Source organism: Silene latifolia, chromosome 11 (genome assembly GCF_048544455.1).
Source record: "Silene latifolia isolate original U9 population chromosome 11, ASM4854445v1, whole genome shotgun sequence".
In the NCBI taxonomy this organism is placed as follows: domain Eukaryota; kingdom Viridiplantae; phylum Streptophyta; class Magnoliopsida; order Caryophyllales; family Caryophyllaceae; genus Silene; species Silene latifolia.
In genome coordinates this window covers 89,353,056-89,380,566 of record NC_133536.1, presented here as the reverse complement: position 1 = coordinate 89,380,566, position 27,511 = coordinate 89,353,056, and the positions used below count along the sequence as shown (strand labels likewise).

Genomic DNA, 27,511 nt, shown 5'->3' with positions numbered 1-27,511 from the left:
CACATGAAGCTATACATTATTTGTTGATAAAGTCATAACAAGTCCAAACAAACAATGACGATATAATGTTGGGCTATTCTCATTTTACCAACCTTGTCGTACACGATGATTCAAATCAAGACATTTAATCACCTTCATGTTTCTTAATACTCGCCTAATATTTGCCTGAAATAACGCTGTAGTGCATGAAATAACGTTGTATGTGCCTGAAATAACGTTGTACGTGCATGAAATAAAACTGTATGTGCATGAAATAATGGTACCAGGAAAACTCCTATTTTATATCCTCTAAATCAGAATAACAATTTTGTCTTCCCCTGCTCAGCTCATCAACTCGAAAATTAGACGATACTAGTCAAAAAATCTAGAAAACTCACTTTAAACAAGTGTTACATTCCTCTTAAGCCAAAAAACAAGTCCAACATCTATCAAATAAAATAAAAAGTCCAGAATTATTCAATAATGCTTTAAATATTCTTTACAAAAAATTACTTTACTCAATGTCGGGTGTCCTTCAGTCACAATTTCTACTATCATGGTTCGCCATCTCCCCACAAGCCCTGCATTTTATTAGCGGTTTCTTGTTCACTTCCGCAACTCGTTCTCTTTGTGAGATCAGTCTTTTCCCCGAGCCTTTGTTTTTGCACTGCCTTGGAGGCAAAACCATAATCTCACTAGGGATGCTTATTCCTAAAAGCATCCCAATTTTAGCATTCTTATCCTTTTCCTTTGCAATACCACTATTGCCATTTTCATCAGGGACATTTGTTACCCTTTCCTTGAACTCACGCAAAATTCCAAGCAACTCATCACAATAAACAGGACTCTGTTAAACTAGTGACACACAAGTGAACAATTCCGACCACAATTCACTGATTTTGTTTTTATGTACATCCACTACCCTGCAATCAGCAAGCAACTGCCCATCAGAATTGAAGATTGGCTAGGAGGTTGCTAGTTTGCTCCACCTACTAAGTAGATATTCACTTGGAACTTTCTTAAATCCCCGATCTTTAAGGACGCACAGAATATGTCGACAGAGTATTCCGTGTCTTTCAAACTTCTTGCAAGTGCATACCAGTTTCACTTCATCCATCTTGAAACCAACCACATATGTTTTTTTTCTTTCTTGATCTATGATGTCTATGTAGTCAATTGCATAGTTATCATCTTTTTGTTTATCCCCAACCCCACATGAAAAGCAAGCCGCTTTTAATTCATCTTGAAACTCGTAAAATATTTGGGCGTGTAAGTATTTGCTGCGTGTTTTTCAAGAGCAAGAGGAGTTGATAACGAGGGAGAAGAGTTTTTTTATTGTGCAATGAGTTTATATTGGGTCCATCGTTGCGCATCGATTGCACTCTCAAATCGCATCCAAAACTCAACAAGGGTTAGATTAGGATTAGTGAAGTTGCTAAAAAAGTGGTTTTCTGATTCAGACCTTGAGGTAATTCTCATCAAACCTCCTAAAAATAGGTCGCGAAAGTATGCCGGAATCCACATCTGCCTAATGCCATATTTTTCCTTAAGCCATTCATTCTCAGACAACCCATGAAATTCAACTATTCTTGTCCAACTTTCCTCAAATTCATGTGGTTCCACAACTTCACCCCAAACACATGAGTTTATCTCCTTGAGAAACTCGGTTTCTTTACATATTGAAGGCCCTACTTTCTCAGGCATTTTCTTCAATATGTGCCACATACAATACCTATGTTTGACCTTATCTTTCCAAACTAATTTCATTCCTTCTTCTATCTCCGCATCTTCATCAGTTATCAGACAAACTGGATGACGACCCTCTATGGCATCTAAGAACTTATTAAACAACCAGGCAAATAACTCTTTGCTTTCATTAATAATGAGCCCAGCACCAAAGATCACACATCTCTTATGGTGATCTATATAACACCCCGGCTTATAAAAGAAGTCCTCGTCAAGACATTCCTGAATAAAACGGACTGTTACCATCTCGGTTTCCCGAGGTAGTGAATAACAAATTAAACTCCAAGGCAATTTATATAATATTTTAACTTAATTATTACAAATTCTCTTTTCAAATTAAATTACAAGAACTGACATAAATAAAAGTGAAGTCTTCTAGATGATGATCTAGTTACTAAGTCGTCTGATCCAGTGTCTCACGCCCATCCAGCTCCCGTCCTATCTCTTAAACCTGTCAAGTCTGCTCCCCATAAAACGGTTCATCACAGGTGTTCACGAATACACAGGGTCAACCACGAGGTTGAGTAGGGAAAACAATAAAACAATAAAATATGATATGCATGATACTCCGTCACCTCCATCTCCATCTCAACTCATCACACACATCTCATACCCCGAACGCCCACCATACCGATCCCCGGTAGACTATAAATATCGACCAAGTCGATCTGCCACTCAATAGGCGAGGACACCAGGGCAAGTCCTGCAGAACCCGCCCGGGCCTTATCACAACATCACATCGTATCTCAACATCGTCACCACCACATCCTCCTCCAACTCCAATGCATATGAAATGCTCAACGAGAATTAATGCAATGCAATATGTATATAAATCACAATCGATAAATCATAAAGTCATGCCGCTTACCGATGTTGTGATATCATACTCAATACGATCAAATCAGTCAATCACCTTTCCGAATATAAATGACAACGTAAATCAACAACCAGAATCCAAATAACACAATTCAACAACGTTAATAGAGTAAGTGTATTTCCCTACCTCAAGTGCCGCAATTCCCATTAAGCGCTTAAGCGATCCGAAAGTAAAGCAATGAATTTGATTATCGATCCTTCACGAATCCGTCACCTAGCACAATTATAATATTTATAATTACTAACTACTAAATATAGACATCCCCCAAAATAGAAGCTTTCCCGGTATAGTAACTTTTCTTTTTTTAGCAAACCCGACTCAAGATAATTAATTATGATTAATTATTATTTTATTTTAAGCAACTCGGAACTAAAACCCAAAATGGTAATTAAAGGATTAACGAATTATACTTTTAAGAAAACCCGCATTAACATTTGAACCACTCAACACCCGACTTGAATTATTAAGTGTCTCTAGAATAATTTATTTAAATGACTCGGGATTTAATTTAAATAACTAATATGATAAATAAAGATTAAACGAGTTATACGATTTATAAATACCCGAATCAATCCTTAATAACACTCAAACAATCCCGACTCAAACCCGTCTCTAATTATATTAAATAATTCGGGAATTAAATTAACTACATTATTTAATGACACGGGAATCACATTAATTAATTAAGAGTACGGCCCATTAACAATTTATATCGATTAAACTATGAAAACCCGATTCAAACAACTCGAATAACCCCTCACGCACCACCGTCCCTTCACACACTCACACACCCCTCACGCACCACCTAGACCACCACGACAACCACCGGACTGACACCCACTCGACCCCGCCGCAAAAGAACACCCCCACTCAGGGTCGACCCTCGCCGGCGAGATGAACCACGGCCGTCTTTTGGCCTGGTTCACAGTCGTGCCTCCCCAAACACCTCCTTTTCTCTCCTGACCACCACCGCAGCCAACAACCTTACCCCTGCCAACCACCACGACCTTGCTCTCCGTCATCCCACGAACACCGACATCACAAAGACCACCGTCTCGACCTCCCCTAGTCCACGGTGGTGCCACCCAAAACCCACCTGCCTAAACTCCCCGAAAACCCGTGTAATAACCCGTTTCTACCACCCATGTCGCCGCTTTGCCTTTTTCCGCCATTATCACCACCAACAACCACCCTAAACACCACCAATACACTCGCCCCTTACCACCCATTACCTATGCCCAGACACCAACCACCATCATCCCCACCCTAAGACACGAACAACACCCAAAACCCACGACATAAACAATGAAAACGAAAAAAGGGGTGTTGAATGCTTACCTTGTCGCCACCACCACAAACCACCACGACCACCCATGACCGTCGACAATAGTCCCTAGCTCCTCCTTGCTGCACTGACGATACCCACGCTCTCTCTCTCTCCCTCGAATTGTGTGCATACCGAGATTGGATCTGAAGAAAAGAGGGAGGCGGGTTGAGGGAGGCTGGTTGAGTGATTAGGGGTACTATTAGGTTTAGGGTTAATTAGGTTTAGTTGGGCTTAGGGTTATTAGGGTTTGGGTTAAATGGGCTGGACGTGTATTGGGCCAGCTCAAATGGGTCACTGTTTAATTGTTTAGCTCACCTTTCGAATTCCTTTTAAACCCGTCTTTATTAACTTGCGATAGTTTAACTAATTATCGACTCAACTATTTTCCCGACATAATTGTGATATAAAATATATAATAATTAATATAAAATAATATCCGTTTAATTAATTATATTATATAAAAATACGGGGTATTACAGTCTTCCCCCCTTAAAATGAACTTCGTCCCGAAGTTCGCTCCCGTACCCAAACCTCAGAAGGGTATTGCATATCGTACTTACGGACGTCACGCATTTCTAACACGGTTAACACACACTTTTGACACATCAATTAATTATACAAATACGAAATGTTACATTCTGCCCTCCTAAAAATAAACTTCGTCCCGAAGTTTAGCTCGTCTTTACTTAACCCAATTAACTACAACTAATAACTACCTGCGAACACAATGTATAACAACTATATAATCATCTGAGAACACCGTCATCTTCCATCTAAATTCCGATCTCAAACTCAAGTAACTCAATAACCATGGTCGCACTGGACCGTAAACGTAACTCGGCGCAAAGGCCCCACAATTCAAACTCAATACCAGTAGTTTAACTATACTCCCCTTTTTCACCTCAACCAACTAACGTAGGGAACAAAACATATAGGACTTACTTTCATAGGTAACCTCACGACGAAACATCAACTCGGTCAAAACTACAATCTATAAACAAGTGCAAATTAAGTATCAAGATTTTACAATCCTACCCAACTAAAAACATGGTTACGTCCTCGTAACCTTCATTATTATAACAAGGTTCTCAAACTACTGCTAACAACTGAAAGAGGATAAAAGATTCTCAACTTTTCGCTTAAGTTAACTAATCCCTACCAAAGACAATCAATATGCAAGTTCTCCCAAGGAAGCTACCGTTTACCAATAAAATCATTAGTAATTATTCATTTCTCTCATCATTGTAATCTCATACCTTAGAACATAGGGAATCACTCAACCTAAGAAAAGAATTAGGCTCAAAACTTAATAAATCGCTTTATGAAAATTTATAACCTAATAGGTCCAGTCTGACTTTCCTTTATATAATTGTACAGGTTTAGGTCAAGACACAGAATCATCAATAAAATGAAGACAACTAGCTTCGTAGTACTTATCATCTTCGAAATATTTTAATCCCCACAACAAAAGGGTTTGGTATTTATTCATGAATGACGAAAGCACCTTGATTGGTAATTTTTACAAACTTATTGGTCGATTCAAACAAGCGAGTAAACAACGATATTGGAAAGTTAACATACAAGACTATCATGCATAAAATTTCGTTCTTGGTATTGAATATATTTAAACTGCACCAACACAATGACATACGAGATTAATGTATTTAACTACACCAATTTTACAATATTAGTTACCTGTCATGCTAATATTAACGTACCATGTTGACACACAACTCACTTAAATCACCACATTCATTTCTCGTTTGGACATTCGTAATTAACCACACCCACCAAGTCGCTATATGAACGAACAACATGACTAAATTATCCCGCTACTTATGACTCCGTTCTAGTTTCATTCCTCCAGACTAGCAATTATCATGGACACATACAACCAGACACTGACTGGAAATCTCATTCCGAATTTATACTCATATGACCAAAATTTAACTTTATTTTCAAAAACTTTTACTTTCTTACTGGCTGGTGAATAATTTTCTTAACATAATCCTATAACAGAGCCGTCCATAGAATCTATTTACAGCTTACTACGAACTCAAAATCAGATAAACTTAATTCAATTGCTTTAAACCAAACGAGCGTAGGTGTCGACTCATATATCGTAATTTACAGTTTCATCTTGTTCATTTCAGTCTTATCTTTATTAATAAACGACTATTACCTCAATCATCAGGATTTTAGTTGCACTTCTTTATTTAGTTATATTCGCGGCTCAATTAAACGTAACTATAACGACTATCATTTAAACCAACGCATATCATGTGAATCATAAAAGGGTTATCCCATTATAATTGCTAATATAATTATCATAACAATCTCTATTAGAATATAATTGATAATAACGACTCGAGAGTATAGATATGTCAAATGTCGTGCTACTATTGCAAAAATCATTTTAGCATTTTATGACAATATGATAACGAACATATTTAATAAGGAATAACGACACGGTTTATTATCATGTTATAGGTTTTAGGTTCAACTGAAATAATTTAATGAAACGAAAGTTATAAGTATAATTATAGGCACACAACTCACATGAAAGTCTTTAAAACTCAGTTGACATCCTACGTGGGTGGACATTTAGACACGATCATTACTACCATCCATGTGTAAACATTTAACATAATTATTATAATTATTCATGTGAGTATATTAGCACAATTAAATTAATATTTAACGCCATCAACTTACAAAGATATGACAATATGGTTTTATATTTATATATATATCCGACCACTATGCAAATATGATTAACGTACCAGAGATATTTCAAAGATGCCAAACATATATAAAATATGCAAACAATCGGACTCGTTTAAAATATTTCACCATTGATTAAGAATCAATTTAAGCTATTCAATCTTACTCACACTATCATGCCAACAATGTTATCAACTAAACCTTAAATTTTATCGCTTGTTAAGATACATAACTATTGGACATGCGTGCTACTATCGTCATATAAAACATTATAAATTCACATTACTAAGGCTCATGAATTACTCAAACAACTATCTGAAAACTCAACCTAGATCACACATTTTACAAGTCATGTTTCACGTTGTAACTTTCGGAGATCACGAATAAATAACCGTTCGATTAAAACTTGATTCATATTATTTTTATAAAACACCGAGAGTTAAAAACGCAGGGGAAAAATAATTAGGTCTACAGCACAAGAATTTCATTTTTAAAGAATTTTTTTTTTTTTTTACAACTCACTTGGTCCAAACAAACATGTGACAGCCATTGGTTCAAAACTTGGGTCAGTTTGCAAAATTTATTATTTAATATTGAAACATCAAGATTTTTCGTGGCTTATCAATTTGAAAACATAAGCGAATTTTATGATCGATGGAGTTGGAATTATGCGAAAATTATTAATACAATTTAAATGAGGATTTTATAAAATCATTGGTCAAACATCACTGCACGGGAACTTCCTAACCACCGTTCACTAAAGTATTTATTACTCCTAATCTGTATATCATATAAGCATGAAACAAACGCCAAAAGAACACTAACTCACGAGGCTATCTCCCATAAATTTTTCATCCATAGGCAAATAACAGAAAAGAAATGGCAGTAAGGTCAACAAAAGGGTAACACCAACCAGAACGAGTTTTATCACCAAGTCATTCATTTTCTATGTCCCAATTCTTACACTATACTATCGATACTAATTCATCCTAACTTAAATCTCACACTATACCATTCGTAACATCTACCCCATAGAATCCCTTCGCATCTCGATCTATTCCGTATATCTAAATCACGATTGTTATGACTATAAACATGCAATTCAATGGTGTTTCTAATTACTATCACAATACTATACTAGCATGGCTTTGGGATCACATAACCGCATATTACTTAGTCATAGTAGTGCTATCAACACATCATTCATACAATTTACTTACCGTAGCGTTGTCCTGCAATAATCAATGTATCAATCATTTAACACTTAGGCAACGATATTTGAATTTTCTGTTCAACCTCAAGCAACTATTCTACCCTTTCTCTCGTATACACTCATGGTTTCCGGTTCAACTGAGAGGACCACTGGTTCGGTGTGAGGGGGCCCCTAACTCATACCTTACCTTCGTGTGCTCCTAACAGTTCTATCCTGGGGTTCATTTTAATTAGACACATCCTATGTTCATTGGGCTCATTGGTTTAGGCCTGAGGATCGTTCGCTCTGATACCACTTTGTAACACCCCGGTTTATAAAAGAAGTCCTCGTCAAGACATTCCTGAATAAAACGGACTGTTACCATCTCGGTTTCCCGAGGTAGTGAATAACAAATTAAACTCCAAGGCAATTTATATAATATTTTAACTTAATTATTACAAATTCTCTTTTCAAATTAAATTACAAGAACTGACATAAATAAAAGTGAAGTCTTCTAGATGATGATCTAGTTACTAAGTCGTCTGATCCAGTGTCTCACGCCCATCCAGCTCCCGTCCTATCTCTTAAACCTGTCAAGTCTGCTCCCCATAAAACGGTTCATCACAGGTGTTCACGAATACACAGGGTCAACCACGAGGTTGAGTAGGGAAAACAATAAAACAATAAAATATGATATGCATGATACTCCGTCACCTCCATCTCCATCTCAACTCATCACACACATCTCATACCCCGAACGCCCACCATACCGATCCCTGTAGACTATAAATATCGACCGAAGTCGATCCGCCACCAATAAATGAGGACACCAGGGCAAGTCCTGCAGAACCCGCCTGGGCCTTATCACAACATCACATCGTATCTCAACATCGTCACCACCACATCCTCCTCCAACTCCAATGCATATGAAATGCTCAACAGTAATTAATGCAATGCAATATGTATATAAATCATCAATCGATAAATCATAAAGTCATGCCGCTTACCCGATGTTGTGATATCATACTCAATACGATCAAATCACTCAATCACCTTTCCGAATATAAATGACAACGTAAATCAACAACCAGAATCCAATAACACAATTCAACAACGTTAATAGAGTAAGTGTATTTCCCTACCTCAAGTGCCAAATTCCCATTAAGCGCTTAAGCGATCCAAAGTAAAGCAATGAATTTGATTATCGATCCTTCACGAATCCGTCACCTAGCACAATTATAATATTTATAATTACTAACTACTAAATATAGACATCCCCCAAAATAGAAGCTTTCCCGGTATAGTAACTTTTCTTTTTTTAGCAAACCCGACTCAAGATAATTAATTATGATTAATTATTATTTTATTTTAAGCAACTCGGAACTAAAACCCAAAATGGTAATTAAAGGATTAACGAATTATACTTTTAAGAAAACCCGCATTAACATTTGAACCACTCAACACCCGACTTGAATTATTAAGTGTCTCGGGAATAATTTATTTAAATGACTCGGGATTTAAGTTAAATAACTAATATGATAAATAAAGATTAAACGAGTTATACGATTTATAAATACCCGAATCAATCCTTAACAGCTCAAACAATCCCGACTCAAACCCGTCTCTAATTATATTAAATAATTCGGGAATTAAATTAACTACATTATTTAATGACACGGGAATCACATTAATTAATTAAGAGTACGGCCCATTAACAATTTATATCGATTAAACTATGAAAACCCGATTCAAACAACTCGAATAACCCCTCACGCACCACCGTCCCTTCACACACTCACACACCCTCACGCACCACCTAGACCACCACGACAACCACCGGACACGACACCCACTCGACCCCGCCGCCAAAAACACCCCCACTCAAGGTCGACCCTCGCCGGCGAGATGAACCACGGCCGTCTTTTGGCCTGGTTCACGATCGTGCCTCCCAAACACCTCCTTTTCTCTCCTGACCACCACCGCAGCCAACAACCTTACCCCTGCCAACCACCACGACCTTGCTCTCCGTCATCCCACGAACACCGACATCACAAAGACCACCGTCTCGACCTCCCCCTAGTCCACGGTGGTGCCACCCAAAACCCACCTGTCTAAACTCCCCTGAAAACCCGTGTAATAACCCGTTTCTACCACCCATGTCGTCGCCTTTTTCCGCCATTATCACCACCAACAACCACCCTAAACACCACCAATACACTCGCCCCTTACCACCCATTACCTATACCCAGACACCAACCACCATCATCCCCACCCTAAGACACGAACAACACCCAAAACCCACGACATAAACAATGAAAACAGAAAAGGGGTGTTGAATGCTTACCTTGTCGCCACCACCACAGCCACCACGACCACCCACGACCGTCGACAATAGTCCCTAGCTCCTCCTTGCTGCACTGACGATACCCACGCTCTCTCTCTCTCCCTCGAATTGTGTGCATACCGAGATTGGATCCGAAGAAAAGAGGGAGGCGGGTTGAGGAGGCCGGTTGAGTGATTAGGGGTACTATTAGGTTTAGGGTTAATTAGGTTTAGTTGGGCTTAGGGTTATTAGGGTTTGGGTTAAATGGGCTGGACGTGTATTGGGCCAGCTCAAATGGGTCACTGTTTAATTGTTTAGCTCACCTTTCGAATTCCTTTTAAACCCGTCTTTATTAACTTGCGATAGTTTAACTAATTATCGACTCAACTATTTTCCCGACATAATTGTGATATAAAATATATAATAATTAATATAAAATAATATCCGTTTAATTAATTATATTATATAAAAATACGGGGTATTACAATCTACCCCCGTGAAAGGGCCAAATTTCATTCTATACTTGTTTTTCCTAAAGGTAGTGTCAAAAGATGCCATGTCCCCAAATAGCATATAATTTTTTATACTAATAGGGTCGGCCCAAAAAATATGTGACAATCTGCCTTGGGAGTCTACCTCAAAGTCAAAGTAAAACGGTGGACACATGTGTTTTACTTTCATAAAATGCTCAATAACCATTTGAGCATCACCTTCACTAAAGTACTTTTTTATGTCTCTTGAAATTTTTTTAAAGTCTTCCAATGATGCACCCACATTCTTATACCCTATGACATACTCCTTGAATATCTTAAAGGACTTAACAGGACCTAGGTTAAGCTTCGAGTTGTCAACTATCATTTTTTTGTGAATAATGTTCAATTCTCTCGATTGCGTCAAATGCACCATTGTTAAGGGTGTTTGTGGCATATGATTGTGACCTTCATCAAAATCATAAATTTCATATTGACCCTCATCAATTCGCCTAAACTTAATCAACGCAGGACATCCTATCCTAGTTCGTTGCCTCCGTTGTTGTGTCCCCTTTGCTTCACACTCCCCAGCCTTATCACACAAATATTTTTTATGCGTAACAACGCCCTTTGAAACTTTTTGTGATCCTAATCTAGTCACAAATCCACACTCTTTCGCATATGATCCATAAAACTCAATACCGAGCTGAAGAGTAGGGAATACCATACCAATATTAGGCTTAAGATGAATAGGACACTCAAATATCCGATTTGTGTTGCTTGAAGAAGCTTATGTCTCCTCTTCCTCTGCATATGTGATGAAATTAAAGTAAGAAATATGTTATGTTGGTAATTCAAGTAGGCTGCCCAACCATTTACATTTAATTACAGACCCACTGGTATACCACATCTTATTCTGCGTCTTGTACGTGCATAGAAAAGCATTGTATGTGCATTAAATAAGCTCTTATATGCATGAACTAGGTAAAATCTTGTTTCCTAATAAACAGTTTGTGTGAGGTTAATATACAGTTTGTGTGGCGTTAATATACAGTCCCCTTATTTTTCCCTTTGCAACAAAGACAGTCATGAAACAAAAGAGAACCTTGAATATACCTTAAATAAATTCAGAAGTCACAACCTCGGGAACATCAACTTCAACTGCAAGTGCAGACTGAGCTGTATTTAGTTCAACAATGGCTCCTTCATTTGCAATTACATTTGAACAAGTATTTGATAGTATTGAGGAGTTGTCATTATTGCTGTAACAAGAAACATCACAAATTAAATAAGCAACAATACAACAGTATAATTCATGAAACTGAGTCCCTGATTTTAACAAATGTAGGTGATTTTTCAATTTCTCCAACCCTAATTTCTCAACTAAGCCATTCTGATTTACAAAATCACAATTTAATGCGCCTAAAAAGGAATTTGATGCACATAAACATGAATTTGATGCACATAAACAGTCTCCAATGTCCTGATTTCAACAAATTTAGGTGATTTCTCAATTTCTCCAGCCCTAATTTCTCAATTAAGCCAATCTCATTCACAAAATCATAAATTGATGCACCAAAACTTGAATTTCATGCTCATAAACAGGTTTTAGATGCACATAAACAGTCTCCAATTTCACGATTTTAACAAATTTAGGTAATTTCTCAGATTTCCTAACCCTAATTTCTCAGTTTCCCCAATTTAATTGACAAAACCCTAAACTCAGAACCATAATTCATCAATCCAGAAATTTAATCGATGAATCAAACCCATTTTTAACAAATTTAGGTAATTTCTCAAATTCCCTAACCCTAATTTCTCAGTTTCCCCAATTTAAATAACGAAACCCTAAATTCAGAAGCATAATTCATCAATCCAGAAATTTAATCAATGAATCAAACCCTAATTTCACGAACAATCTAATACGATAATCAAACCCTAAATTCAACTAATTTAATCGACTAATTCAACTAATTTCACAAAAAAAGATCATCAATATCGAAATTTTACCTCGAATTAAAAGGCTCCATTGATTGAAGCAGCGTTGAAAGGTTGATTGTCAAAGAATTTATCGTTCAGAATGTGGCGATCGATAGTAGAGAGTAAATTTGATAGTCGAAGAGCATGTCGTGACGGTGGAAAGCTTTGATAGTCGAAGAGAGAGAAAGTAAGAAGAGAGAGAAAGGAAATTTGGAAAATGATGAGATTAGTCGGGGTTTGGGGGGGTAGGCGCGTAAGATTTGGTTGGTTGACTTAATCTCAGTTTTGTGTATTATTAGATCAATGGTTGTTTAGTCGTTCTAATGGTTCTCATTATATGGGTGGTTCTCACCGGATCTCGACTATATATATATATATATATATATATATATATATATATATATATATATATATATATATATATATATATATATATATATATATATATATATATATATATATATATAGATTTAGGATCCTATGAGAACCTCCTTTCCATGAGAACCATGAGAACCATTGCCCACCCTCAGATTAAATAATTGTACGTCTAAGATTAGACCCACGTCCTTCCTATTTTAAGTGTGGTGATATTTTCGTCTTTTTAGCTCTTCCTGCTCTATCTGACTAATTGACTATCTTCCTCATTTATCCTTCCTTTATTTTCTGAAACTCACTCTTTTTTCATTCATGTACTCCCATTTATCGATTCTTGCTTCAAATTCTCAATTTTCTTTTATCATCAAGGTACAAAACATGGAATTTCATCTTTATTCCTTTTCAAGTCTCGATTCTTTGTTTTCTCCCACATAATTGATATTTTGTGTGTTTAGTATTCTAGAGTTTGTAATTGATTTTATTCTCAATTTTGTGAGTTTCTACTAGTTATTGGTTACTCTTCTACAAATTAATGCTCAATTTGATGGTATTTGTCATGTTATCTTAAATTTTGTTTCCTATTATTTTCCCCTTATTTTTGGGGTTTTAGCTGACTTTTAGTCATCCTTGATAATTTTTCATTTATTTTTTAAATTTATCATGTTATCTTAAATTTTGTGTCCAACTATTTTCCCCTTATTTTTTGGATTTTAGCTGACTTTTAGTCATCCTTGATAATTTTTCACTTGTTTTTTATTACTTACTTCGTATATCACTTGTTCTTGTCAATGTGTAGCTCTAATTAGTTTCAACCTGTTTATCCAGTTGAATACTCCCTCGTCCCGGTTATTTGTTGTCCTATTTCATTTTGGATTGTCTCAGTCAATTTTAAGAATAAACTTGATGAGCAATTTGAACCTTCACACTCAATTTGCTCCACTTATCATTTAATAATTGGTCCTTCCTCTTTCTTTGATCTTTGTGCCAAAATCAAAGGACAATAATTGACCGGGACGGAAGGAGTATTATGGAATTGTATTTAGGTATTTGTTATCGGTGTTATTTGTGTGTGTTGCTTTAAGTAGTCCTCAAACCATTTAGATTGCATGTACATTTTATTACTTCTGCAAGCACCTATCACCTGCATGCAGTGCATGTCTTCATAAGTTTAGATGTTGCATTGTCTTTTAGATTTATAATTGTCAGTATGGATTCTCTTGTATTTATTGTCGTTTTTAATGAGTTATTGTGTGATTCGGTGTGAAAGGACTTGCGAATTAATGATGGTGAACAACAACTTAGTGATAACACTAATGAAGCATAGTTTATCCTTATTATCTTTGACTTTATGCTACACTTAACATGTACTTTTAAGCAAGTAACTTGTTTTGCAGTATTGATTTATATAGCAAATGTTTTTAGTGTTAGATCATTTATTTGTACTTGAATGATAGAGTTGATCGTATTGTACTGCTATGCCAAATGTTGAATGTATAGTGATGATGTTAAAGTCTCTCGTCATCCGTGCACGATGAAAGTATTCTTAAATTCCTTGTGGTTGAATATTGCATGTCGGTGTAGTCTATGGACAATGTAGAAATAGATGCGCCAACTTCATGATTTGACGCCAATTTTAATCTACACAGATTCAAAACAACAATAAAACTTAGTAAACTCACTAATACGATTTATCATATGTTCTTACGAACTTATGATACAAATTTTCTGAACTTATGGTACATGAGTTATGAACCTTTAATAAATACATCATGTTATTAAAATAACTACTGATAATTTGTCAAAACACGTGAAAAACAAACACTAAACATTAAACATCCCTAGACACACTGTAAAACTACTTGAGGTACAATGCCAAATTCTTAATATTTATCCCAAGGCATGAAATACCTAATACGATCAATTAAATGTTTTTTTGAACCTATGGTACATATTTACGAACATGTGGCACATAAATTCTGAACCTTTAGTTGAACTACATAAGGCACAACAAAGATAGTTACAAATACATCTTTAAATAAATTTTCCCCAAACTTTTATCAACTATTGTAAAACATGAAACATTCACACAATCTATAAACATGAGCCACTCAGAAAATCTATGATATTAAAGTTTTGAATCTTTAGTATATACATCATGCTATTCATATAGCTACCAATAATTTGCCTAAACCACGTGATCAAACAAATCAGACAACATTAAACATTAATGTGTACATTGCCAAACTACTTGATGTACAAACCCCAACAATTACTGTTTTCGCAAACCCGAATATGAGTCTTAAAACATCAAACACTAACAATTACAACCCTATCAAACTTCTGAACCTATGGTACGTGTTTGCTGAACTTATGTTACGTATGTTATGAACTTTCGGTATATACGACCTAGTATTCACTACCAATTCAATCGTCGAAACAACCTCTAATAATTTGTCAAAACCACATAATAGACTAAACCATACAATATTAAACAACACAAGGTACATTAAATAACAACTTACATACATTCTTAATAATTGTTTTTGAAAATCCGAACAGGAATCATAAAAACGAAACACCTAGATTTATAATCAAAAACATGTGAAATACAATTAATCAGTAGAATTCAATTCGGGAAATTCGAATAATTGACTATTAGCAATGAAGTATGGTTAGTAATTTTGTTTACCTGTTGTTTAATTTAATTATCTGAGTTTCTTGTACATGATGATTTCCTTGTAATTATTTTGATGATCTTCGTTGTCTAATCAATATAATTTCCTTGAGTTTCTTTCGCATGTAATCGTTTTTTCTTTTGATGAGAGTAATTGGGGAAGCATAGGTTCCGTATAGTTTATCTAAGGGGGAAGGTTATTATAGTAATCTTCTTGTTATGTTAAGAAGGGATGACTCGTGTCAATCTTAAAATTGATCTTCTTCATCCAACGGTGGATAGGGGTTCTCATGGGAAGGAGGTTCTCATAGGATCTCCACCCTATATATATATATATATATATATATATATATATATATATATATATATATATATATATATATATATATATATATATATATATATATATATGGTGGTGGGAGTATATACATATGTATACGTAATTATTATTATTATTATTATTATTATTTTATTCCGTCTCATACATAATACGTAGAAATATAATATAATTTTATATAATATATTTACCCATTTACCGTTGACTAGCCTTTGACCAAGGTAATAAAATACGCGGTATTACATAAGCAAGTTCGAGTCACATTCGGGCCTCAGGTCAACCTTATCGGGTCGGGTCAGCTTTGTCTGGTCTAATAGCGACCGCATGCTAAGCACCGATTAAAGGATATAGAGTATCGACCAAACATATAACCGTATATAGTCTGTGTATGTCAGTTAATTGAACCTAACCCACCTCCCCCCCCCCCCCCAATTGATATTCATTGTTGACCGAAATCCTGTAGACGTGTTTTATATATTTAATATCATCTTAATTGAAATGACGTTCATTACTACAAATCAACTTTGTGACCTAATAGTTTAGAATCACTTTGTGACCTAATAGTTTAGAATCTACTTATAGGTAATAAGCCTTTTAAACCACAATCAATAATAAAAAGGAAAAAATTTATAGCTCTCTCTCTCTCTCTCTCTAAAAAGCTCTCCCCTCTCTACAAAAAAAACCAAAACCCTAACTCTTTTGTTCCACTGTCGCCGCCCTACCCATATCGTCCTCCCCATCGTTCTCTCAATCTATCGCTGGAGATGTGGATTCTCTTGGGCCCATCTCCAGTGATTCGATTCGTCTCCACCTTGTCTAATACATCACCACATCTCCTTCTTAGCCTTGTCGCCTGGTCGTGATGCGGTTCTCCGTCGGTCAAACCCTTGTTGCTCTGTCGCTGGCCACCTCCGTCTTCCCCCCTCTTCCGTTTTTGTCTTTTGGCGCCCTGATCGTTCCAGAGACTCTTCCCTGTTCGTGGTCCTGCCTTGTGCGTCTTAGGGTGGTGCCGGAGAGGTGATCCCTCCCCCCTGCCCCATTACCCCTCCTCTCCGGTAAGTCTCATCCTCTTTATGTGATTTTGGAGTCCTCGTCTCTTATATGGTGTGCATAGAGGTGACACGATGTTCCCCTTCCCCTCGTCCCCTTCCCTCGCCCGTTGGTTCTTTGGATGACATGCATGGGTCCTGGTTCATTGTCTAAGTCGGTTTTCGGGTTTATTTTTTTGTGTTGGTCTTGGTATGGGTTTTTCTGGTCTTTCCGTCTTTGAGTTGTTCTGGTCTTCAGGGTCATTGGTTTTTTATGTTGTTGTTGTCGCTGTTGATGGGGTTGGGTAGGCTTTGTGTATGGGTGGCTTCCTGCGTGTGGTGGCGGGCCCGGATGTGGGCGTCGTCCAGTTTGGCGTTGGGGTTCATGGTGTCGGTGTTTTACATAGCTCTCGAGTAGGTTTGGTTTAGCATTGTTTGGTCTGGATGGTGGAGTTGGTTGTGGTGGTTCCCGACTTTTTCATAAAGACGGTTGCTCTTTGCTTTCGTCTTGTCCTGTTTATACTAATAATAACCTCTTTTTGGCTAAGGGTGTCCTGTCCCTTATACATTGGAGTCAGTTTCTTAAGGGGTTAATAATGACGACGGTAACATTGCATCTGGTTCGTGTTGTGCCCATCTTTCGCCGGTCTTCTGAGATGGTTTTGGTTAGGGGACTGTTCAGGTTGATTTCTATTTCGTTAGCTATTTACTTACTCGCTTTTCTAGGCTACGAGTGTCTTGCCTATAGGGATTGTTTACTAAAGTATAGGAGTTTTCTCTCCTCTGGAGGTTTGGTCTGCATTTCGCCTTTTTTCTTTTTACGTCTTAGTGGCATAAGTGCACTTTGGTACCTCGATGGTTCAAGTGCCTCGTTGGTCATTTGGCCAGCTCTAATGATAAGCTAGATCATTTGGCCAGCTCTAATCGTCCCTCTAACAATATTGTGGAGGTTGAAGTTGATTTCCGTGTTCAGCCAGTCGCACGCCATCTATACAGTGCTGTTAGCTGATGTAGTTAGTTAGTTGTCTTAGTTTGTGTTATTACTAAAATAAGTGCATTTGACCAAATGAGTCAAATGTCATCTCTATAAGAACCATTTTTCACAACAGCCAAAAAAAAAAATCAGTAATAAAAAGGGTACAAAAAAGTATATAAATAGGTACGGCATAAGTAACTCTTAATAACTTAGTGAGAGATCGTCTTTTCAAGTGTTAGTGTAACAATAATAACAACCACCAACAACAACAACAACAACCACAACAACAACAACAACAACAACAACAACAACACTAGTGTGTGTTTGACCTAATTTTTTATATTGTTTTTGGACTATGAATAACTTTTTGGCCAAACACATTAAAAGTAAATTCCCAAAAACTCAAAAATCATTTGTTTGCTATAAAAATAGAAACACCAAATTGCTTCTAACTTTTGAAAACTACTTTTTAAAATTATGTTTATGAAATAGAAGCCCATTTTTAACAAATTACGTCAAACATGCGACAAAAAAACATGTGATCAATGACTAAATCTATACCGGGCTATGAAGCCAATGACGGTCATTCATTTAGCCATTGATCACATATTTAGACATGATCTAAAGTTTGACCTATCTGTCCGCTCTACAAAGTGTAACAGAAATATATAGCTACGTAACAAGACATGAATAGCAAACAGGCTCATTTGCATAATAATACTTTCCTAAATTGATGGGTTGAATAAGCATCAACGTCAAGACGGACAATACGTGACAAGCACCCACCAAGCTATGAGGCTGAAAGCCCTTGTAATTAATAAGATTTGAAACTCTCAACAACTCTTTTCATTTGTACTTCCTCCGTTTATTTATTTATCTTTAGTTTTGACACAAAGATTAAAAAAAAAAAGTTAGTTATTAGATGATAAATGGACTAAATTGCATGTGGAGGATCAATTGCTCATCAAAGACATTTTCAAAATAGAAACGTAAATAATTGACTAAGACACCCAAAATAGATTAGGTAAACAAATAACGGGAACGGAAGGAGTAACTACGTGCTCAATATTAAATATCTTATTGGGATTAATAAGTTTATTTTAAGTGATTAGAAACTTGATTAACAACCATAGCACAACCTGGTTTGACCTATTAAAACTTCATTAACTGTACCACCCTACACAATGCTGTTTTGAGCTTATCACGTCTTGCATTGCCAGCTTGTAACGTTAAATTCTTTATTATTCCTTCACAAACTAGATTCTCTGTTAACAAAGAATTTAGTTGATGTTTCTTTGACAGGAAACAAACCTTCTTTCTTCTTCATTTGCCCACAAAATTTCAACATTAACAACAAAGATTGAATTATCACAAGATATCGGAATTTCAGACTGTTGCATGGACAATATCTGGCTAAGCTATGGGTAGTGAAATTCTAAGGTCATCATCCGGTAAGTCACAGAGATGGCTCAAAAAGAAATCAAGAAAATCCGAACAGCCCAGTTCTGCTGACGTTTCAGGTCCGCATCTGTAGTTTCCCTCCCTTGTTCAGCCCTCCACCCCCTGAAAACATGTAAACAGAATTATATCCTTCATAAGGAGGAAAAAAAAATAAGTCTCAAAGTTTCTTCATCCGAAATAGATATCCCACTCTAGTCAGTTCATCACAATTGAGAATGAATAATTATGAGTTTTCTTGCAGATAGTGAACCCGAGGAGCAGCTGAGTCATAGTTTTAGGGACTCCAGTGGACTCAAATCATCAGGTTTAACCCATGAACTCAGGTAATAAATATATTTTCAATCTTTCTACAAGTTGATAAAAAGGCATTATGAATGCCATTGATTTTCTGTGTGCTTACTGTATATCGAACAGGATTTTTGTTGGAACATGGAATGTGGGAGGAAAATCACCGGTAGGAAACTTAGCTTCAGACTTAGAGGAATGGCTGAATCTAAAGAACTCGGTTGATATTTACGTTCTCGGGTAGGTAATGCATGATGAAAGCAATATTTATATGTATTGATTCTATATAATTAAGAACATGCAGTTATTGAAATGGCGTTGACAGGTTTCAAGAGATCGTTCCTTTAAACACAATTTCGGTAATTGGAATGGAAGATAACACAGATGCTAGAAAATGGAACCTGCTGATAGGAAAAACACTCAACAACAGAGAAGGATGTGTTTGGTTGACACCAACACTGAGTCCATTAGACACTGATGAATATGAGTATGCTAAACCAGCAAATTCTAAAGGGCAAACAGGTCTTAAGAGGAGCACAACTCCGATGAGAGAGAGGTCAAAAACTCAACATGGGGAGCAAGGTGGAAGTGCTAGTGCATATAAACTGATGGCTAGCAAAAAAATGGTCGGAATTTTTATTACAATATGGATGAAAAGGGATCTCCTACTAAAATATCGCATTTCAAATGTCAAGGCAAATCCTGTTGCCTGTGGTTTGATGGGTTATTTGGGCAACAAAGGAGCAGTTTCAGTCAGCATGTCAATTGATGGAACCAGCTTTTGCTTCATCACCGCACATTTGGCATCTGGCGAAAAGAAAGGGGACGAACTACGAAGGAACCAACAAGTTGGGGAAATTTTCAAGCGAACTGTTTTCCCTCGACTGCCTCAAGAGTTTGAGGATACTCTTCCTCCTACCATATTAGGACATGAGTAAGTTTTCTAAACACCATATTATCCTCCCTCATAAATTCCTCAATACGCATTAAATAGTAACAAAATGTGCAGATATAATTTTAACTCCTGTATGCAGCCAATAAAACTTTTGAAAATTTAAAAGAAATGTAAAATCATAAGAAACGTGTTGACTTTCCGCCTAATATGTATATCCACCATAGGCAATCGACATAGCTTTTTACCAATTCAGAGTGTTGAATTAGTGATAAAGCTGTAATAGCAGATAAGACAAACAAATACACAGAGGGAGAAGGAACATTCTCAAGAAGGGGGGCCGAGTTGTCAATGGAAAATACCAAAAATATTGCCCCGTTGAAATTTTGATGTCGTATTTTCTGAAATTGGTAGATGAAATGTTGTGAAACAGACGAATTTTCTGGTTTGGGGATCTCAACTACCGGTTATGCATGGAAGACGACATGGCAAGGGAGCTGATAAGAAAAAAGAAGTGGAAAGAACTACAAAGGTTTGACCAGCTCAAAAAGGAACAACAGTATGGGGGAGTATTCGAAGGCTGGAAGGAAGGTGATATAGAGTTTGCACCCACCTACAAGTACTCTGTAGAGCTTGGTAATTGTTACACAGGAGACAAGCACGCCCCAGTAGTTCCACATTCAACAGAAAAGCGAAGAACCCCAGCGTGGTACATCCAACAATCCAATACTCCCTCCAATCCTCTATTTTCTTCCTCTTTAGTTTGGGCACAAGAATTAAGAAATGGAGTATTATATTGATAAAAAGTTGGGTAGGTTTGGTGATAAGAGAGACATGAATAATTAAGAGTTAAATAATGAATTGTGGGCCACAAATATTAAAGTAAGGAATAAAATAGGATTAAAAAAGTTGGGTGGGTGGGTAATAGGAGAGAGGTATGAATAAAATAAGAGTAAAAAAGTAACCAAAAATAGAAAGGGGAAGAAAACCTGAATAACCGTTTTAGGAATTAGGGAAGAATATGGTGAATTGGAGGGAGTATTAAACTACTTCTAACCATTATGTATGATCCTTATGATCTATAGAGAATTCTTCTTTGCAGGTGTGACAGGATAATGTGGTTTGGGAAAGGAATAGAACAACTTTCCTATTTTCGCGGAGAGAGTAAATTCTCAGACCATCGCCCTGTTTCAGCTCTTTTTACCACAGAAATTAACACTTCAAAGCCTGCAAGTTCAAACACAGTTTCACTGGGCAAATTTCTTTCATCAATGAATTTCTCAAAATATAATGTAAGCACTCTACACTAACACGTTATCATTACTCTCTTTTTTTTTTTTTTCCTGTTTTTCTTTTCTTGTTCCATTAAGCAATGTGACTTATTCTGCCTTTTGTCACAAGGGCTAAAATTTGGAAGCAACTCATGTTTTTTAGTTGACATCACAGCAAAATTATCTTAAAATGTTACTTTGTTACAACAATAGGTTCAAAGTACTCCCGTGAAGGTTCAAAATACTCCCGTGAAGGTTCAAAGTACTCCCGTGAAGGCTCAACGTACTCCCATGAAGGTTCAAAGTACTCCCACACAGGTTCAAAGTACTCCCACACAGATTCAAAGTGGTGATAGGTGTACATTACTATCACTGATTAGGGCAGAAACTGAAGAATGAGTGAGTGGAAGAGAATTAATTGTAGATACTAGGCCATAGTAAAAAGCTGGTGCTTGAGTTGATGTATGACTTTAGTCTCCTGAGTTTCTACAGACCAAGATAAATGTGCAACAGCAATATTTGTGAAATTGTTTCCCTGCTACAGCCTCGGTATACTTTTTCATTCTTGCATCCTCCTGCCATTGCAACAACATATGGGTATAGCAAAACTGAGGAAGACACGCTTATACATGGTTAGGCATTTTTCTCGCTTCTTTTGCGTGTTTTCTTTTCTCGGTTGTCTACCACTAGACTTCACAGGATATGATACGCTAACACTGTAACAGAAGGACGTTCACATAAATCAAGGAAGTATACACATCGGAATCTTCTCTTTCTTTTCTTTTACTTCTAGAAACGTGTACATCTGAACATTGTACATGATTGGATTTTTTTGTTTAATACTTTAATGAAATGATTTCAGTACAAAGACAACATACGTACAGATATATATATATATATATATATATATATATATATATATATATATATATATATATATATATATATAGAAATAGGATCTTGCCTCTATATATATCAAATTGCTTTTTTAGTGAGCTGCGGGAAAAGGTGAAATAACATGCAAGCAAGTCAACTCGAATTAAGTATTCCCAATGTAATGATTTTTTTCTATCGAAGGCATTGAATCAAATGTAAGGGTGTTTAGCCAGTAATGTGCTATTTGCAACTGTGAATGATATGATAGGAAAATGTATTACTTACAGGATATTAACTATGCTCCATCTCTTGAAGCAGTTCAGCCAAGGACTCTGTATTATCAAGATGACAATTAGGACAAAGACAGCTCCGTTGCAACTCTTCGCTGGAGGTTGAACATTTCTCCTCCATTTCAGAACTCAGCTTATGTCTAGTTAAGGACAGCAAAATAGAAAACATAATTGTTCAATTATTAGGGGTCACAAACATAACCTCAATCTGTTACCAAAATACTAGTAAGATGTACAATCAAAAAAAAATCAGGCAACTTATTTATAACTATTATGTATTTCACTCCATTTTGTAGTACCCATCATTGTTGGATAAATGGCTTGCAAGAAAAAAGCGTCCCGTTATAAATATAAATAAAAATAAAAATAAAGCAACGGAACAGGATATCTTGTTAACTCCTGCAACTCTTTGATGTCTGTCATAACCATCTTTACTAGATCCCGTTTTCTCCCCGAATCAACCATTTCTTGATACAGCTGTAGAGTTCCAGAAGCAATAGCAGTTGGTCTCAGAACTTCTTAACAAAGAAAAACAAACAAACAAAAAAGAAAGAAAAAGAAAAAGAAAAGAAACTAATCCACAACATGATTAGTGTAGACCTGATTATAGAGAAGCTGTTCCCTTCCACACTCTTCTTCTTCTGCAGCAGTTTGAGCAACCATGTAGGAGATTTTCTGCTCAAAATCTCTCACTTTTGCATCTTCACGGCTAACATGGTTGCATTCTGCCAGAAAAACCAGTCGGTATCTGATTTAGAATGGTTTAAGTAATTAAGTCAAATTCAATCACAAAGCATGTAGATAGACACAGATACTGAGAAAGATGTATGCTGTGCTAGGACAATGCACTAGAGACAGATAGCTTGATGCTTTCATAAGAAAGTGGAAACCATAGTCTGTTTTCCGATCTTTGTTATATGGCATACAGCCTTCCCACCTAGAAGGCTAGAATAAAGCTTAACCAACCGACCCAAAATGGGCAACCAGGCAAAACAAAGCATTCAGTTTGGAGGCATAGGCCTTGAATCTCGCTTTATCCAGATTACTAACGAAAAGGGCTGCAAACAAGAAATCTTTCACACAATAGTAGCACAAACATTAGGCCTTCATACTCTAAGATCTATTCTTTTGATACTAGATCTATGAAGATCATCATGCTAAATTTACCATGCACAGCAGGATATTACCGGATGAAGCTCTCAAGCCACTTCTTTTAGATAAGTTGGAGGAGCCCTGGAAATTCCTGCATATGTTTTATCAATCAACTTAAGATAAGAATCTTTTATGCATGACTTCATACATAAGTTAAAACCACACCCTCAAACCATCACTTTTTAGTTATTTTCAACCCAAATAAACTATCCCAAACGAATAAAATCTGCCATATTTGTCAAGAAGCTTGGGTCAGCTCCATTTACTAAACAAAGAAAACAATTTCTCTGCCCAATGTTTGTTGTGAAAAAAAGCACAATATTTCTGTGGGAATTCCAAGGACAAAATTCACTACCATGTTTTTATACATTGTATGCATCTAAGAGCTCATAGATAGTTAGATACTGCACTGCTTATATAGCTAGAAGTAGCTACAACCAACTCATGAACAAGGATACAAGGCACAGCCTAAGATTCTAAGAATTTGCAAGTGACAGGCAAAGATTTACAAAAATATGAAAAATACAGTTTATGGAAACATGTTCCTTTAAAACTGAATACATTTAACAGTTCGAAGCATAATGCTAAATTGCAAATATATAAACTCTTGCATAAATAGTATCATAGGAGGCTCGTCTATAGGACAAACCTGATTTCAGACTTGAAATCGAGCATCTGATTTATAAACTCATCTCTGTATAAAAAACACATAAATGATTTATTTATACGTCACTGTACCATATAACTATGGCAAAGCCTTAAGACTTTGAATCGAAGAAGTTTAATTAAAAAAATGATATGGTTAACAGACAGAAGCTTACTTACCTAAGAGCAGCTTCTTTGTTCTTCACAGGAAATTCCACATCAAAAGTATGCAGTTCAACAACATTAGATAATTGGCTGAGATTTCACAAACAGAAAGTAGATAGTACTCAAACTGAGAATACAACCTTAAGAGCATCAACATCAGATCCTACTTTAGAAATCTCATCCTGAATTGATGCGATCCGCGCCTAAAAAGCAATATATGAAAGAGAATTAGACCTAGAGAATATCTTGAAAAGAAAACTCCGAAAGCTTCAAAAATATATACAAATTACTCATAATTTTGCTGACTCAATACAAATCAGTCGAGATTCAAACCGCGTAAAAACAATTGGATAATCCTAAGCATATCTGCATTACTCCTAATTTTACTGATTTTACCTAAACAATTAAAAGGTTATACGATCAAACTTAAATGTAAAAAAAAGGCAACGAGTATCTGAACTACTCAAATAACGATCTGCAAACTCGAAATGATTCCTAAAAATGATGAATTAAGCATTTATATAAAATATAGGAAGAGAAATAGACCTCTAGGGTTTGGATAGAAGTTTCGGCCATGGAAAATTCAACCTCGTAACCTTTGAGGTCTTGCTCGGCGATTTCCTTGAAACGTTTGGTGTTCTCCAGCTCATTGTTTACTGCGTTCACATTTGATTGAAGCTCCTCGATACGCTTCTTCAGATTGAACACTCTTTTCTCTGCATATTAAGTAAACATTAAAATCAAGTTGCGACAATGTCGAGAGAAGTAAGAAAGAGAGAGCACACAGAGACAGACCTCCTTGTGATTTTTCAGCAGCGAAATCGCGGATCAAAGTGAAGAGTTGCTTCTGAGAATCAGTGGACGCCATGGTTGCCCCTCTCCCAAGCTTTTTTTCTTCTATTTTAGGTTTTCTTTCGCGCTTCTTTCCTTCTTTTCTGGACTCAATCGCTTTCAAAGAGTGCCCTCCGCCTACACACTTCTACGGTTTAAAATTTGGGAAATGAGATGGCGCCCGTTGATACTAAATGGGCGATATGGGGTACTATAGTAAGAAGGCCTCCGTTTGAAGATTTTTCATGATCTTCGATTTGGTGAAAGTAGAATTATTTAACCAAAATTTCAGTCCTTATTTTTTTGTAGCGTTTGGCAAGTAGCTTATTTAACCAAATAAGCTACCTGAAATGAAATGCTACCTAGAGTAGCATTTGAGATTTCAGGTACCTGATTTGGTTTAATTTTCCGGTTTTACCCTTTAAATCTATATAGTTAAATAATTATCATATCCTTTTACGTCATTTCATTAAAATCAGTTACCTTTTCAGTTAGTTTGCCAAACATCTTTTTGCATAATCACCTTATCCGTTCCTAATTTTCAGCTACCTTATCAGTTACCTTTTCAGGTTTCAGGTACCTTTTCAGTTTTCAGGTACCTTTTCAGGTTTCAGGTACCTTTTCAGTTAGTTTTACCAAACAGAGCCTAAATTAGTCTAGATCCCGCGTAAATACGCGATATATATAAACATTTTAATTTTTAATGTATTATTTATAGATTTTAGATTATATTAATGAATTTTTATAAATAAAAAAAATTAATTTTAAAATTATTTAAGAGAATTGAGTAATCCATGAAGAATATTTTTTTATGAAAATATTTTAATTACCTCAAATTATTTTAATAAATTCTTTTTCTGTGTCACGAAATTAATAATAAGAGTAATCGTTTATGTTTATGTATAGATTATAGGTTTATCCCAATTTTGTTTTATTTTAGTGAAAAGATTTATTTTTAATTTTAATGATGAAAATATTATTTTTAAATGAAAAATTAGTTTAACGACTGAAAATCTAATCTGTTTACATATTTAAGCTTGAGCACGTTGGAGGGAAAATTTTAGAGAAGTTTTATTCTCTTAATTAATATATAGGGAGATAATAATAGGATTTTTGTTTGTTAAAAACTACCTAATATGTTAATTTCTTTTTTCAAAAAACCACCTAATATATCTAACTTTACAAATAACCCCCATATTTTCAAATCTTTTTTCAAAATAATGCTCATAAATGAAAAATTTGTCATTTTAGTGTGTTCTAAACCTATTGACCAAAATAGTGTCCACCTCTTCAATCAACTCTTGAAAATTACACTTTAGTCCTTTAATTCATGTATACAATTTTGATTTATTTTTATTGTTTTTTGGGACAATTTATACAATATTATAGAAAGGCTAACATTGAGCTCTCATCATTATGCCACATGTCACTGCCTAAATGCAAGATGTTATCTAAATAAGAGAATTCTTCCTTCGACGTATTTGGCATTCAAGCTGCAAATAAACAATATAATGACAACCTCTTGGATTTCCCCTTATTGAATACTCATCACTATCTTCTTAAAACAAAAATAAAATAAAAACGACATTGCCATCAATTGCAAACTCACTAACTTCCCCTCACTATAAAAACGTC

The 27,511-nt window shown here is 35.9% G+C and overlaps 3 protein-coding genes across 5 annotated transcripts; 1 reads left to right on the top strand and 2 right to left on the bottom strand.

Annotated features, from left to right (window-relative positions):
• Positions 1 to 514: 514 nt before the first annotated feature.
• LOC141613655 (protein FAR1-RELATED SEQUENCE 5-like) lies at positions 515 to 19,408 on the bottom strand. Its single transcript, XM_074432398.1, has 6 exons — positions 19,320 to 19,408; positions 11,780 to 11,900; positions 10,844 to 11,344; positions 1,442 to 1,818; positions 893 to 902; positions 515 to 826 (listed from the first exon to the last, which is right to left on the bottom strand). The coding sequence occupies exons 1-6, from the start codon at positions 19,406 to 19,408 to the stop codon at positions 515 to 517; spliced, it is 1,410 nt and encodes a 469-aa protein (XP_074288499.1).
• Positions 19,288 to 26,059, bottom strand: LOC141611800 (uncharacterized). 3 transcript variants are annotated; one of them, XM_074430440.1, is made up of 10 exons: positions 25,841 to 26,059; positions 25,592 to 25,761; positions 25,186 to 25,248; positions 25,061 to 25,080; positions 24,885 to 24,929; positions 24,271 to 24,326; positions 23,684 to 23,808; positions 23,472 to 23,560; positions 23,079 to 23,217; positions 19,288 to 19,571 (listed from the first exon to the last, which is right to left on the bottom strand). In XM_074430440.1, the coding sequence occupies exons 1-9, from the start codon at positions 25,911 to 25,913 to the stop codon at positions 23,085 to 23,087; spliced, it is 774 nt and encodes a 257-aa protein (XP_074286541.1). In that variant the 5' UTR covers positions 25,914 to 26,059; the 3' UTR covers positions 19,288 to 19,571; positions 23,079 to 23,084. The 3 variants fall into 3 exon arrangements, with proteins under 3 accessions (XP_074286541.1, XP_074286540.1, XP_074286542.1); XM_074430439.1 differs by lacking the exon at positions 19,288 to 19,571 and adding an exon at positions 22,056 to 22,492; XM_074430441.1 differs by lacking the exon at positions 19,288 to 19,571 and adding an exon at positions 22,520 to 22,633.
• On the top strand, positions 19,606 to 22,554 carry LOC141613654 (type I inositol polyphosphate 5-phosphatase 8-like). The gene is made up of 7 exons (XM_074432397.1): positions 19,606 to 19,792; positions 19,884 to 19,994; positions 20,080 to 20,688; positions 21,080 to 21,355; positions 21,749 to 21,938; positions 22,131 to 22,235; positions 22,462 to 22,554. Exons 1-7 carry the CDS (start codon positions 19,695 to 19,697, stop codon positions 22,552 to 22,554), a joined length of 1,482 nt encoding a protein of 493 aa, XP_074288498.1. The 5' UTR covers positions 19,606 to 19,694.
• Positions 26,060 to 27,511: the final 1,452 nt, after the last annotated feature.